Here is a 15,188-nt window from a genome sequence, read left to right as displayed (position 1 = left end):
GAAAAAAAGAAAGCAAAATGACCAGCAAATGGGACAAGCATTGGGACCAAGTTAGCAAAAGTTACTGTTGACTCTGGGTTATACATCCCCACTCAGGGGCATGGCATATTCCTGAAGGAAAACCTCTTCAGAAAAAGAGCCAGTGGACTCTGTACACTTTCTTTACTATTTGTTTAATAGTCTTTATTTCTGTATCTTAAACATTTGTAAGATATATGTGCATGGAAAAGGGAATTCTTGGGAATTTATAACCTAAATTTTTAACTTTTTATATTTTTCTAAAACTTTTGTTTAAGAATTTTAATTACTATGATATTGACTGTGCACTTTTCTATAGATACTTTGTTTAAATTGTGTCTGGGAAATGCAGTTGATTTACTTGACAGACGAACTATACAAACAGGATATATTTATATGGTTTGAGGTATGCTTTATAATAGTATTGTTCTTGAAGTATACATCCTAATTTGACCTTACTTTAAGATAATATCTTTTTAAAATAGATTCTCAGATTTTTATTTTACCAAATTATGTTATGTTGAAAGCACTAATTAATTAATTGAATTTTTGTTGTTGCTGTTTGTTTTCTTTGGTGATGTTCCCAATAAATGGAAGACACTTGCAATACGTTTTGACTTAAATGCTTTTTAAATTAATAAAAATGTTTTCTGAGATATTATTAAAAGTCCCAATAACCACCTCTTTCAAAGATAAGATCTTTTCAGAGATCAAGGTGCTCCTTATCACGCCCTCATTTTATCAGAAGCTTCAGTGGCTCTTTTAGGATATTCTAATTCTTTTGTGCCTTGAAATTAAAGACAAAAAGACCAGGAAAGCTACTATAGTCCAGAGACTTTATTTTATAACTGGGAAATGCTTGGGTACTAAATAAATAAGAATAAAATCTTGGTTTAAATTATATTTATAAAGAAATAATTCCAAAATAATTACTTAATTTAAAATAATAGTACTTCTCTTGCACTGAAGAATGGCATCTATAGGATTCTCTCTTTGTCTGGCATTTAGACAAATTTTTAGATATTTTATTTTGAATAACAGATTCAAACGTTTAATTAAAAGTATCCATTTACATCAAGGTGAAAATACTCTAAATAAACAGTACAATAATCACCTTGTTAAAATCAGTCAGTCAGTTTGGCAGCTTGTACTGATAACAGAGATATACTGGTATCTGACAATAACATGACTAAGTATGTCTAAGGCAGTTTAATATGATTATTTTAAAATTTTCCTTTTAAAGCATCACATTTTATTCATTTTTTTAACTCATTGAACTTTGATTAATCAGGTCACTTATTACTGTAGTCAGCATTATATGCAGTTTTTTGGAGTTTTGTACATGGGACCTACCTAGCATACTAAGTAGAAAGCATTCTATTTCAGATACAAAATTCATAATAACCTAAATTTGATTGGTGGCTGAAGTGTAATGAAAACAACACAAAAAGACAGAATGTAAAGTTTGAATTGGATTTTAGAGAAAAAACTTGTTTGTATATCTTTTTGGTTCCTTTTTGTAAAATTTACATTTATTCATTTTTTAAACCTAAACTAATACTTTTGCCATTTTTTATATTCATCTAGTTTGGGAATAGATATAAGTCTTTAAAATTTTTGTCTTCTACTAGTGATTATTATAGTGTACAATAATTACAGAGTCCATTTAATAAAAATAAGTAAAAATCATTTTCAAGATTTTGAAATTAAATATATGATAAAATGGAGTAAATGTTTTATATCTCTCACTCAAAAATTAATTTGTATTCTTGAAGCATTCTAAAACTATTTTAAGTTTTGTAAATCCAGGTGGCTTTTAACAAGTAAATGCTTATTTAGTATATGATGCATTTTTATTCTTAATCATTATGAATTATGACATTTTCACACAATAAAAATAATTTTATCAGTATGCTGTTTTGCTTTTCATTTGAGAAACTTAAATGATTTCTTTTTGGTAATAAAATGAAGGATTTTTAAAAATATGATTGTTGACATTTTAAGTCGACAGATTAAAATAATAAATTTTTCTTTATTTTACACGAAAATCTTTTCTCTGCACACATTTTTATGTGGGAAAGAACATTGTCATTTTAAAGGCAGTTAAAAATAACATCATATCACCTTACGATTCTAGATGATGATGTCTGTCTCTTGTTAAGATGAAACTACTAACTAAAAGATATAGTTTCACTTATTTGAAAGATAATTCTATATACCTTTATATAAAATGCATATATAACATATATACAGTTTTGTATGTATTTGATTTAAGTATAAAACTATTTCTAGAAGCAACACTAGAAAGAAATGTTGCAACATGCCAATAGTGCATTTTTTACTTATTGGTTGTGTGTTCTCTTTAATTTTTCAAACTAGTTTTTTTTCATTTGCCTTACTTTTATAACGGAGGAAGCAAATTCATAATTTTGTAAAAATTAAGTGCCATGTGTTCTGCAAGTTTAAAATTAAATGCTCTTTTAAGTGCCAAAGGATGGAATAGAATTCACCTAATTTGTAAAACTTCCTGTGAATAATCGAGGGACATTCAAGGATAGAATATGCCATTATATTTGAGGCTGATCTCTTACTAAGTGTTCTTTTACTTTGGCAATATTTTATTTTATTTTATTTTATATTTTATTTTATTTTATACTTGGTTCTATATGCTATGCTTTTTATGTTACTTAGTTTCTCCCATTCCACGCTAAAGAAATACTGTGCTTCCAGATGGCAAAAGCTTATCAAAAGTGAAACTGCTTAGACAAATAAAGCTGTAGGTTATACGTTTTGTTATCCTTGGCTTTACTACTTAAGTTTTTCTCTAACTGAAGTATACTTTGCAATTGAGATTCTGGTAATACTGACTTTCTAATTTATCAAGAAATACATCCCCCCCCCCCCAAAAAAAAAGAAAGAAAAAAAAAAACAAAAAATAAATACATTCCAGTGGATCCAAAAAATAAATTCATATATTTCAAAACTTAAAAGAATGTTATAAATTATCAAAATAACAATAATCCATTGTCTTTGTGGAAACTAAGAGAAGTCTTTTTTTTGGGAAAAATATTAAATCAGAAATGAATTTCCTTTAATGAAGGAGATCAGTTTATATTAAAGGGAAAATATGAAGAAATTCATTTGCCAGTTTAGAGCATGAGTTGTGAATTCCTTTTGTGTGCTGATGAGGAAACAGTTTATATTCTGGATAAATGAACCAGTAGTGTCCAAATTTTATACATCCTTTTCAGTAAACATTTTTAGTATACGTTAAAGTTACTGCATTAGTTTGCTAGGGCTGTCATAAAAAGTACCACAGACTGGGTAGCTTAAACAATAGAAAATTTTTTTTATTAATAATTTGTTGGTTGCATTGGGTCTTCATTGCTGCACATGGGCTTTCTCTAGTTGTGGTGAGCAAGGGCTACCCTTCATTGTGGTGCACCGGCTTCCCTTTGCAGTCGCTTCTTTTATTGCAGAGCACAGCCTCTAGGTGTGCAGGCTTCAGTAGTTGTGGCACACAGGTTCAATAGTTGTGGCTCACGAGCTCTAGAGTGCAGGCTCAAAACAGGCTTAGTTGCTCTGTGGCATATGTGATCTTCCTGCGACAGGGCTCGGACCCGTGTACCCTGCATTGGTAGGCGGATTCTTAACCACCACACCACCTAGGAAGTCCCAACAATAGAAATTTATTGTCTCATAGTTCTGAAGCCTGGAAGTCCAAGATTAAGGTGTTGGCAACCTTGCCTGAAACCTCTCTCCTTGGCTTACAGATGGCCTCCTTCTCCCTGTGTCATTCTTCTGTGTGCATTTGCTGCTAGTGTCTCAGTGTGCCCAGATTTCCTCTTTATAAGGACACCAGTTAGATTGGATTAGGACCCAGCCTAAAGGACTCCTTTTAACTTAGTCACCTCTGAAAAGGCCCTATTTCCACATACAGTCACATTCTGAGGTACTGGGATGGGAGAGGGGGGTAGGGGAAGGGGGGAGTTAGGGCTTCAACATAAGAATTTTGAGGGGAAAAGTTTCAGCCCTTAACAATTACATACATGTTCTCCTGTATTTTGTCGTATACCCCCTAACATTTTTTTAAAGATTAGAAAAATTAAAATAAAAATACAAGTTATTATATTCACTTCCCAGTCTGAGTGGATTGCCTGCTGGAGTTTGCACACACCACCTGGAGGTCTATGATTAAAAAAATGAGAGTCTCAGCTAACTAGCTACTCACCTAAAGGCAAGTTCAAGATTGCCTATAACTATGCTTTGTTCTCTTGCTTTTTTGTTTGTTTGTTTGTTCTCTTGCTTTGATGGTAGGTTTCTCTGTTGTGTTTTTCTGCCATTCAATTTAAAGAGCTAACATTCTCTTGATGTCAGATTGTTTTACTACAAATCATGTCTTTAGCTTTTTGACGCATAAACCTGAACATGAAGGGCTTTGAGAGATGTTTTATATAAATGTGAAAATTCATAAAGTTTATTCTGAAACACTTCTTATATCAAATGACTTCACAATAAAATTGCTTAGGTATGTAAAAATTATTTTCCTGTATAGCAGTAAGTCCTTGTATTCTTAAGCTGCATGTCTTTAAAATAATAATAATAATAATTTAAAAACCCTAGTACAATTTCTGGTATTTGTGTCAGCTTACTTTCTTATCTCATGTCTGCAGAAACAAGTGTGCCTCTAGCAGTTTCTATTCTTAAAACTCAGTGTGCAACTTTGTTTATTCTTCAGTAGCTATTTGGTGTTGGTTAGGGGAAGTCCATTAATATTCTCATGATACACTAATATTGATTCTAGATATATTAGCAAGTTAAATGAGAAAGATCAAACTAAAGAAAAAAGGGAAAAATAGAAATAGCTTCCCTCTGTGGGAAGAACTTCCCAAGCAATGGAATCAATTATAAACTCAAACATAAAAATTTAAAATATTTTCACACTTAAAATCAAGTGGCTGTAAGAAAAATTGGCAAAGGACTTGAAAATGTGATATGGTTAACATCTCAAATATAAATAGCATTAAGACAGCTCTAGATAAGTGGATATGAGCAGGTAATTTACAACACAGATATAATAATGAATAAGATTTGAAAACCTACCCAGACTAAGGACATAATTAAAAATTATTAGATTATCAGACATGCAAAGATTCATGAGCTAAAATGTCTATCAATAAGAAGATAGCTAGTAAGTATGTTAACCTCCATACCTTCAAATACTATGTAACTTCTAGAAATTATGTATTATATATGAAGAATTTTTAATTTGAAAATGCTTATAAAAACAGAAGAGGCTATTGATAATGTGTAAAATAAGAGAAACACACCAAAATATTAATAGTGATTATCTCTAGAGGCATCATGCATGATTTTCATTCTCATAGGCTCTAAAAATATTTTTTCTTCAATGAGCATTAGTTTATTTAAAATTCAGAAAACAGAAACATGTTAAAGTCACAAAACAACATAATAGCACTAATGTGACCTCTTTCCAAGCATAACATATCCCCTTTCCCCAATAGAAAAATAGTATATATGATTTCCACTACCTCCTTAAAAGTTTTTTATATGTCTACATTGCAAATAAACTACCACATTGATTCACTAAATGCAGCAATCTGTAATGGGTTCAGAAAAAAAAAAAAAAACTATGTAAAATCTATCAGAGGCTGAAAGGTAGACTAATGACTTCTTAAACTCACAACAAAGTAATGCATTCAATCACCTCACTCCTCAATACTATATTTTCTTTTGCACCAAATGTAAATTCATTTTTAGATTATTGGGTAAGTTGTTTAAATAAATAAATATATTAAGCTTCAAATCACATTGGGGTAATAAAATTTATCTTTTTACATGGTCCTAAGATTTGCACCTATAGTATACACCTATACTGATATTATGAGCATCAAGTGTCTCAAAATGATGATGTCATTAAATATTGGGGACTACTTTCCTGAGGACCAGTGACACTTCCCCTAGTAAAGATGGGTGAGGACGGTCATTGTTTTAGGGTGCAGGGTGTAAAGTCATTTTGCTTGTCAGGCATTGGTATCAGAATTTCATAATCAGGAAGATCAGGATAGTGAAAATAATACACAGTAGCAGCCAACATTTGGGCGTTTACTATTTCCTAGCCTCTAATGCTAAACGCTTTACCTGTATATTTCAATGAATTGGATCCTGCAACCCTCCCTATTAAAAGAGAGAGATTAATCCAATGGGCCATCTCTAGGAAATGCGTGACAATTTCTTTTTCATCAAATCCGTTCTTTCATACTTTGTCCTGAATATCTGGGCTAATGGTGTGGGGGGGGGGGGGAATCTTCGGATTTGTTAGATTAACAGTAACTAGCTTCGCTTCTGAGAACATCTTAAAACAACGATCATACAACGAACCTAATACTGGCAAACACTTCCACCCTCTGACTGAGCCTCAAGCACACATCAGTGAGAGACTGTTCGGCGTGAGGCGTGATTTTCTGCGTACAGGCTACCCAAGGCTCCGCCCACAGGTCCCAGCCAAGCCCCCGGAGTAGGTAGGCACCTCCTCATTCGGTCACCCGCTTGTCTCTCGCGGGACCTACGTCTTTTGGTGAGATTTCAATAACTCGGGGAGAGCAGAATCTCGCGAGAAGTTGAACCGGAAAAGTGCGGGATGGGAGAGAATTCCGGCGAAACTCGGAAGGCAGGCTGATCATTTGGTTCCCTGCAAGCTTCAGATGGCCGGTGGTATTGACTTCTTGATTGACCCCTCCTGACGGAATGATGTTGACCCGGGTGAGGGCTGGGATCCAGCCGGGTACCTGTGATTGAACCAGAACCCTTACCGACCGACGACGTGGCGAGGGAGGGGGCTGGAATGCGGGAACTTGGTGATCTCTGAGTTTCTCTAGTTTCAGTCCAAAGCCCTAGAATAATGCTGTGTGGTAGACGCATGCTCGTGAGCATTCTCTGTCGTTTTCTCCCAAGACTCACATCCTCCAATAACCTGTCTGCAGTCCAGCCTGCAGACTTTAATATCCACTCCCTTCAGCTTTGAGAACAGTGCAAGATCCTGGAGGGCTGAGACTTTGTCACTACTGTCCTATCCTGGGAGCTTAAAGGATATCTGTTACATAGATATCTGTTTCTTGGATTAGTAAATGAAATAGAACTGCAAGGAAATTTCCAGAGGAAACTAGAGTGACTTTTCTTCTAAGTACACTTTCTTTTGGGATAATTTTATATTTACAAAAAAATTGCAAAGATAATACAGACTTCCCATATGCTTTTCACCCAGTTCCCCTAATGTTAACACCTAGAGTGGCTTATTTAAGTTAATTTTGTTTCTTTGACACACATTCCTGTGTTAACACAGCAATTCTGCTCTACCTTTTTCTTTACATTTGAGCAGTAATCATTTGGAGAAATCTTTTTTCATAAGTAGGTGGAGTTTCAGTACCATTTTGTTACGTGTGAAGTATAGCTCCTGTTGTAAGAGCTAGTAATTATCGGGAGAAAAAAAGTGTTGTTATCTTAAGAAAAAAGACTGTACTAATAATGTTGAAGTTCAATAAATTTGTAACATCAGAGTGTGTCAGCAACCTTTTTTTATTATCATAGCTGAAAGCAAAATCAGAGAGAAAGCTTGCAAAACAGATTTGCAAAGTTGTATTGGATCATTTTGAAAAGCAATATTCCAAAGAACTTGGAGATGCCTGGAATACAGTAAGGTTAGTATAATTCATCTCTTGATGCTTTATAATAGAACAAGAAATAAACCCATCTAGGGGAGGGGTGCTGTGAAAATAAAAGATTAAAGGAATCTAAACCTGGCTGATATTTCCTGCTGAGGCTTTAGAAGGGAGAAGGAGGAGGAAATAGATGGAATCATAGGAAGATGGAAAGGGGAGAAAGAAAACTTTTTAGTGATAATTTTGTTATAAGCAAAAATTGTTATGCCCTTGCATTAAGAAATCGCTTTGATCTTTGAAACAGGACTGCCCACCAGTTTGACAAAATTAATAATACTGTAACAGAAAAATCTGAAGGAGAACTTATGAGGATATTTGACTAGTTTCTGAAATTCAGGAGATAATGCAACAAATCTTTAAAGCCAGCACTGCTTTATCTTAGCTAAAGTCACATTATTTGGTAATCATGTTTCTTCCCTATGTCTATAGCTGGCTGTGTTTTGAACACACATGCCTGTGCACGCACACACACACAAATTATTTAAATGTATTATAGAAAACAGATGAGAAATAATTTAATGTCTAGATGTGAGAGAAATTCGATTTGTATGTTTAGTAAGTTTTGCGTTTGGTCAGTATGTTAATCTGTGGATTCTTTACATAGAGTGCCTGATATAGTATACCCTACTCTGTGAAATATAAAGAGCAAGACAGTCCCCATGTCCAGTTTTCTGACCGTCTGGTGTTCATGGGGGAGGAGGTGCATGATTAAAGCTATATAAACTGTGAATTCCATAAGTATCCCAATAGAAAGTGGCAGGAGTACCTAGTCTTATCTAACAAAGCCTGATCGTGGCAGCAAAGACCGGGGGAGAAGTCAGGTCTTGGTGATTTAATAAAGTGTGAAGTGGTTCTGAAATAATTTTAGACAAATTAAAATGTTTTAGAAACTTGTAAATACTGTAACATGAAAATGTAGTTTATAGTTGTAGTTTTATTTCAAAACTAGATTTTTAAATGGGTGTCTTCTATCACAGAGAAGCAAGAGGAATGAATAGTGAAGTGTGTAATTAATTCATGAGGTTTTCAGTATGCAGTCACTCAAATAGAATAGCCAAATAACCAGACACCTGCAGCATGCTTATTATGTGCTAAGCAATACTGACTTTTCGATCCTCAGAACAAACCTCTGAGGTTTGTGTCTCACTTTTCACATGAGGTCATTGCACAGAGGTTAAGTAATGTGCCCAAGTTCACTCAGCTAGTAAGTCGCAGAACTGGGATTTGTGCCCAGGCTCTCTGGTTCATGACCCCCCACTGCTAACTTCTATCCTGTATGCCTCTTATACCTGGAATGTAATTGGGTGTAAACGGATGATTAAAAAAAAAAGATTTCAAGAGGTGTATTGTCTCTAGACTTTATAGTAATCTGGCCACCCAGACCCTGTAATGAATTATTTTTCTATTTAAAGTGCTCAGACAGATTTATAAATTGTTATTTGACCCTAACCAAAATGAACAGTGAACCTGAAATCCATTTGATTAGCCATGCCTTCTGCTTCATCTACCTTTTTGTTGGGTTTTCATGGTAATTTAAGTTTTGCATAAACATATGCTAAATTTGCCATAGGCAAAATAAAGTCTCAGCTTAGAAAGTAGTCTGAGCATGGAGGCTGGCATGGGGAAATAAGAACAGAAATATTTTTGTTTTTTAACTACTTATTTGCAAGACATAATATTGTGTTTGCAGAGTCTATGTACTTCCAGGGAAAGGCAAGTGCATTTTTGTTCTATCTAGAAAGCTAATACTTTACTCAATATTTTTAGTTTCCTGTAGTAGTGGGGAAGATTTAGTGTTTATTTTAATTTTATTATTTTGTAAAAAACCCCTCTTGCCATCACCCACTTAGCAGCCCTTTGAAGTTGGAGTTTACCCAGATTCAATTTTTGCCCAGCTTGTTAGGATGTTCTCCTTAAGGTGAGCCCATTCATGGCATGGCTCTAAATTTCCCTCAGTGTGCTGTCGTCTCAAGTGGTGCAGCCCTTCCCAAGCTTAAGTGTTTTCTGGTACTTAGTTTTGTACCAGGCAGACTCAAAAGCATATTATTTTCCCTGTCCAAACCTATGTTGTCATTTGCTGCTTGCATATTCTATCTCAGTTGAAGGCCTCACTGTCAATTCGGTTTCTTCTTTGCTCCTCCACACTTTTACTACCTTTGTAGTAAAGGATGAACCGTATTCAGAGATAGGTCTGACATTTGCCCTCAGCTCCTTGGAAGTGATCTCTAAGCCCTGGGAATGCCCTGCCTAAAAGTCTTTGTTTACCTGGGGGCTTGGGCAACATGGGACATTCTAACAATGTGATCTATGGTGGGGGCTCTGGGCCACTGTATCAGCTAGGGTTTCCGCCTCCAACCTCTGAAGGGACTGGAGACTGAAGAGCAGCTGAGTGGGTAGTCAGTCATGTCTGTGTGACTGAGCCCCAGTAAAAGCTAGACACCAAGACTCCCTGGTTGGCAGTACTCTTGTGTGTATCGTCACACATCATGAACAAGGAAAAGTTATCCTTGTCCATGATTCCACTGAAGAGGACAACTGGAAGCTTCATGCTTTGAACTGTCCTGCACTCTGCATCATGCATCTCTGACCTTGCCTGGTTTTAACTTGTATCTTTTCACGGTAATAAATTGTAACCATAACCATGAGTGTAACAGTGAGTTATACCTTATAATATAGCTAATAAAATAGCTTTTAGCTAATAATCAACCTGAGAGTGGTCTTGGGGAACCCGAACTTATAGTTGGTGTCAGAAGTAAGGGTGGTCTTGGGGTCCCCCTAACTGTGTACTACCACCGCACACCACTACCCTGCCCCCATCAAAATGTAAATGCCCACCAAGTGCTTTTGCTTTTACCTGAGAAGTTTCTTAATTTGTATCTCCTTTTTATCCTCACTGTTACTATTTAGTTAGGCCTTGGTTGTTTCTTACTGACATATTGCAACAGCCCTTTTCCATAGTCTCTCCCTTGTAGTATTTATTTACTTGCTTAGTTTAGCAACCATTTTTATGGCACTACATGCCAGGCAGTGTTCTAATCACTTTACAGATAATAACATAATCCAATAGAACCCTTTGAGGTAGTTATCATTATTTCCATTTTACAGATAGCAAAGCTGAGGCGTTACAGAGGTTAAGTAACTTGCCCAGTGACACGCAGCTCCCACTTGGAAAAGCCCTGGGAGTTTGCCTTGCCCACTGTCACGCTGCTTCTCTGTGCTGCCATATTCCAGTGTGTCCCTCCTGGGATACCAGGCTCTTTTGCTCCCCCACTGTCTGCAGTATTACATTTGGACTAAATATCTTATCATGACTAGACAGGCTCCTTCATCATTTCAGGACTGAATATGGTGTTCCCTCTGCCAGGTATGATGCTCTCCTTTCTCCCTCTGTACAGCAGCTAAAGTGTGGGTTCAAATCCCACCTCTGCATCTTGTAGCTTGCGACCTAGGAAAGTTCTTTCATGTGTCCGTGCCTCACTACTCTTGTCTGTAAAATGGGAGAAATAGTATCTATCTCATGTACATAATTGGAAAGAGAAAATGAATTTACATATAAAAACAAAGCGTTTAGTGTCATTTGACGTATAGTAGGCCCTCAATACATGTAAGAATTATTTTTATTGCTATTACTGTTATTCTTCATCAAGCTGTCCCATATGCACTTGGCAAAATTAGTTCTGCCCTTTGTGTTTCCATTGCATTTTGTTGATACAATTGTTGTAATTCTTTCAAGGTTGTATTGTCATAATTTACTGACTTGCTTGTGTCTTGCATGACAATGGAGGGTCTTGAAGAACCCGTACCTTAAGACTTGTGCAAGTAGTCTATGTATGTATTTACAATTTAGGCAGTGTTTATTTACCAGGCATTGTGCTAAGCATTGGGAATAAAAAGGTGGATTATATATAGTCTTCCCTCAAATATACATAGATTATATATAGTCTGCCCTCATATATATATATATATATACACACACGTATATATATAGCAAAATCTTTATGAACTTTGGAGATTTTGTGTGCACTTTGTGGAAGGCAAAAAAAAAAAAGCCATAGTTAAGTCTGACCTGTCTATAAATTTTTCTTTTTTTTTTCTGTATTCTCCTCATTAACCCAGAGTTCACATAGTTCACATATGGAAGGAGAAAATATTACATAACCAGATGGCATTACCAGAATCTGTGAAAGGAGGGGTGGGGGTGGAGTGGGCTGGTTGAGGAAAACAGAAATGAACTAGTATCTAGATTTCTATTTTGACCCTTATTTGGCTTTACACACATTTTTAACCTTAATCTATGCAAACCCTGTGAAGTAGTAACTTTTAGCCCCTTTAAGAGTCTGAGATTAGAAAAATTTCCAGGTGTCTCAGTTTCTGGCGAGTCTGAAGCCTGTGACTTGAAAGTCTGTGCCTTTTCCTCTATTAAGTGTGCTGTTGTGAAGGGTCTGGAGTCCCAGCCTTGGGAGTGTATGCACATGTCATGCCGTCCCTGATATAAGGGACATAAGGGACTCCTTGTGTGCAGTATTTTCAGCCTTTTGTTGTCTCCACCAGAAACACAAACGTTCACACAGGACTTCCTATCTGAGGTACTGTGGCTAACAAATATGGATATAGATCGCCCTTCCCTGAGAAACAAGGAGGAAACAATGTCAAGAAAGAGTAGGAGACAGTCAGCTCTTTATTAGACTCTCTGAGGAATAAAAATAAAATGGTTCAAAAACATACCTTGATGCATTTCCATGAATTGATTTATTCTTGATTTCTAAACCACTTTTAAAATGTTTGAATGAGTGCCCTCTAGTGGGTAATAATAGCAATAAAACAAAAGGGATTTCTGCATTTTAACCATAACCATTTAGTGGTTCTGTAATCCATGCAGTTATACAGAGCTAAGCAATTGTGCTTGGTGATGTCTAGATAAGATAATTCTTTGTCCTCGTCATTAGGTAGGAAGGTAGAATAGAGAATAGAATAGTAAGAGAAAAGAAAATCACAGCAAAGTTGAAAATCATGTTATCATATAACATTGTCCAAATAATATATTATGCAATTTTCAAGAGATATGTGAGCACAGGCAAGTTACAGCAGTCAACTTCCAGAGCCTCAGCTTTCACATATGCTCTTTCAGAAGCCTGCTCTGCTCCCCTGTTGCCTCAAGGGGTGTTATTATTCCCCTTTCCCAACCTGCCCTTCTACAATTGTCTTTGTCCTGCTTTACAAAAAGTGTCACACTTTCACCATCCTGACTCTTCCACAGTGCATTCCTCAAGGTGTCAAAAGTCCCCCTGCCAGAGACTATTGGACTGTAATTGTAAAGGACTAACGAGTACCAAATTCTTTGACAGGTCAGATAGTCTCCAAGTTTTCCTTTCAGCAAAAGTAAAGGACCTCCAGTTGAGTGGTCAGCCAACAGAGCATTTAAAATATACCTTCACAAAGGTATGTCATTTAGTGATTTGAGATCATAACTCAGAATTTTAACAAAAGGGACGCATTGCTTTAACAAAATGTACTTAATTCTCACCTACTTATTTAAGTGAAGGTTTTTCTCAAAAAACAAAATAGGAATTGATGTTGAACCCTGATCATTATAGCAGTATAGTGATATTTATTCACTCCTGGATGTATGAGGGAAAAAAGCTCATGTCATTAAGAGATCCATTTCCTATGAATTTTTCCTTTTTATGTTTTAATAATTATCAAATTTATAAGTTATTTTAACCAATTTTGTACTAATAATTTTCTTGATGACTGATTCAGAAGTTACCATGTTAACACTTAGAGCTTTAAGGCCACAGTGAAAAAAATTTAGTATATACACACCTATGTGCGTGTGTGTGTGTATGAGAGAGAGAGAGAGAAATATATGATAGGGTAATAAAGATTAAAAGCACAAAAATGCATTACGATAAAGTTATATGGGGAAATAGAATGTAAATAAAAGGGAAAGGAACAGTGTAAAATTTCCATCTGTTTAAGAAGAGTCAGTCCATGAATTTTTAAGTGGACAATGATGGGTTTCAGAATCACTCTGGTATTTAGGTTCCACTGGATAGGTTTTAAAAAGCAGTATAATTGATGTTTTAAAATGTCAATTTTTATACTATGCTAGAAATTGCATCCTTAAACATATGGTGAAGATTTTGATGTCAATTTAAAATGTTCCAGAGGGTACATAGCTTTTTTCAAAATGGTATCAGTGGATATACTAGCAAGACATTTGCAGGTCACTGATCTTCCAGGTCCCCGTTCTGCTGACTGCTCATGCACTTGAACTTCTGGCCTTGGAGATCAGTAAGTGAAGCAGCTTCAGACTTCTCCTCATGAATCTTGAGAGGAGACCTGGAGTGTGGTGCCTGGCCAGTGTCTTCTTGAGTCTTCTAATATATGCTCCCTCCACTGTCTGCTGGGCTACTTGCCCATCCATCAGAGCTTTCAAAGTAGGTAGGCACCAGCATCAGGGCATCATCCCACCAGTGCCAGCACTGGAGGGTGTGTGTGTGTGTTTGGGGGAAGAGGAGGTTCCTGGCAGGTGGGTGTAGGCCGAGCTGACCCACATTAATACACAGCTTTGCTTTCTTAGGGCTGTTAAGTGCCAGTCTGAGCAGCCTTGGCAGTCACTTCATTAAATGGGTCCTGTTGCAGCTGGTTCTCAAGGGCTGCCTGTGTCAAGCTATTCCCATTGTTAGAGACAAGAGGCCACTTGAGTGAGGTCGGGGCCACTAGCACTAGGTGAGGATTGGCGTAGAAATTCTTTTCTGCTTCCTGTCATATACCACTTGTGTTACAGCACCAGGGCCTCACACTCCTATTAGACCTTAGAGGCAGTGGATTTTGAATCAGGGACTTCTGCTTAAATAGTGATGTGACCTTGGGTAAGCTGCCAAATCTCCAGACGCCTCAATTAGCCTGATTCTAAAATGAACATAATAGCTGCCCCTCGTGGTGGTTGTGATGGTGAAATGAGGCGAGCATGCAAAAAGCACGTAGTAAGCATCTGATCAGTAATTTTTATTATTATTAATATTATTAGGGTGAGGCGGAGTGGGTGAACGGTGTGGTAGGTAGAAAGGCTTCCCTGGGGAAGTAAAGCCTAAGCTGCCCCATCAATAGCAGGTAGGAGAGAGATCCAGGGTGAAGGGAGTGAGAGAGGAAAGGTCATTGTCGGCAGAGGGAGCAGTGTATGCTGAGTGTTAAAGGCTAAAGAGAACTTGCTCTAGGAAAGTCGGGCAGCTCAGTAGGCTGCGAATAGGTTAGGAGGGATCCGAAGATTTACTTGTTCTGAGCAAGGGCTTATTTTATATAGTTGTTGAAGAATGAGATAGAATAACTTCTGAAGATTCCTGCCTTACACTGCCATAAGTTCATGTTTTTAGATCGAATGTGGCTCTCCCCTCTAGAGTCTTTCAATGATTTCGCATTTGTAAGAAT

The 15,188-nt window shown here is 36.4% G+C and overlaps 1 protein-coding gene across 1 annotated transcript in view; it reads left to right on the top strand.

Annotated features, from left to right (window-relative positions):
- Nucleotides 1-6,665: 6,665 nt before the first annotated feature.
- The window catches only part of NSUN3 (NOP2/Sun RNA methyltransferase 3), a 51,736-nt gene continuing 43,213 nt past the window's right edge, over nt 6,666-15,188 (top strand). The window contains exons 1-2 of the mRNA XM_057697934.1: nt 6,666-6,801; nt 7,627-7,736. Of these exons, the coding sequence (XP_057553917.1) occupies nt 6,787-6,801; nt 7,627-7,736 (125 nt within the window). The 5' untranslated portion in view covers nt 6,666-6,786. The remainder of the gene's footprint in view (nt 6,802-7,626; nt 7,737-15,188) is intronic.

The sequence above is a fragment of the Hippopotamus amphibius genome, chromosome 10 (assembly GCF_030028045.1).
Source record: "Hippopotamus amphibius kiboko isolate mHipAmp2 chromosome 10, mHipAmp2.hap2, whole genome shotgun sequence".
NCBI lineage: Eukaryota > Metazoa > Chordata > Mammalia > Artiodactyla > Hippopotamidae > Hippopotamus > Hippopotamus amphibius.
This window is presented reverse-complemented; position numbering and strand designations above follow the sequence as displayed.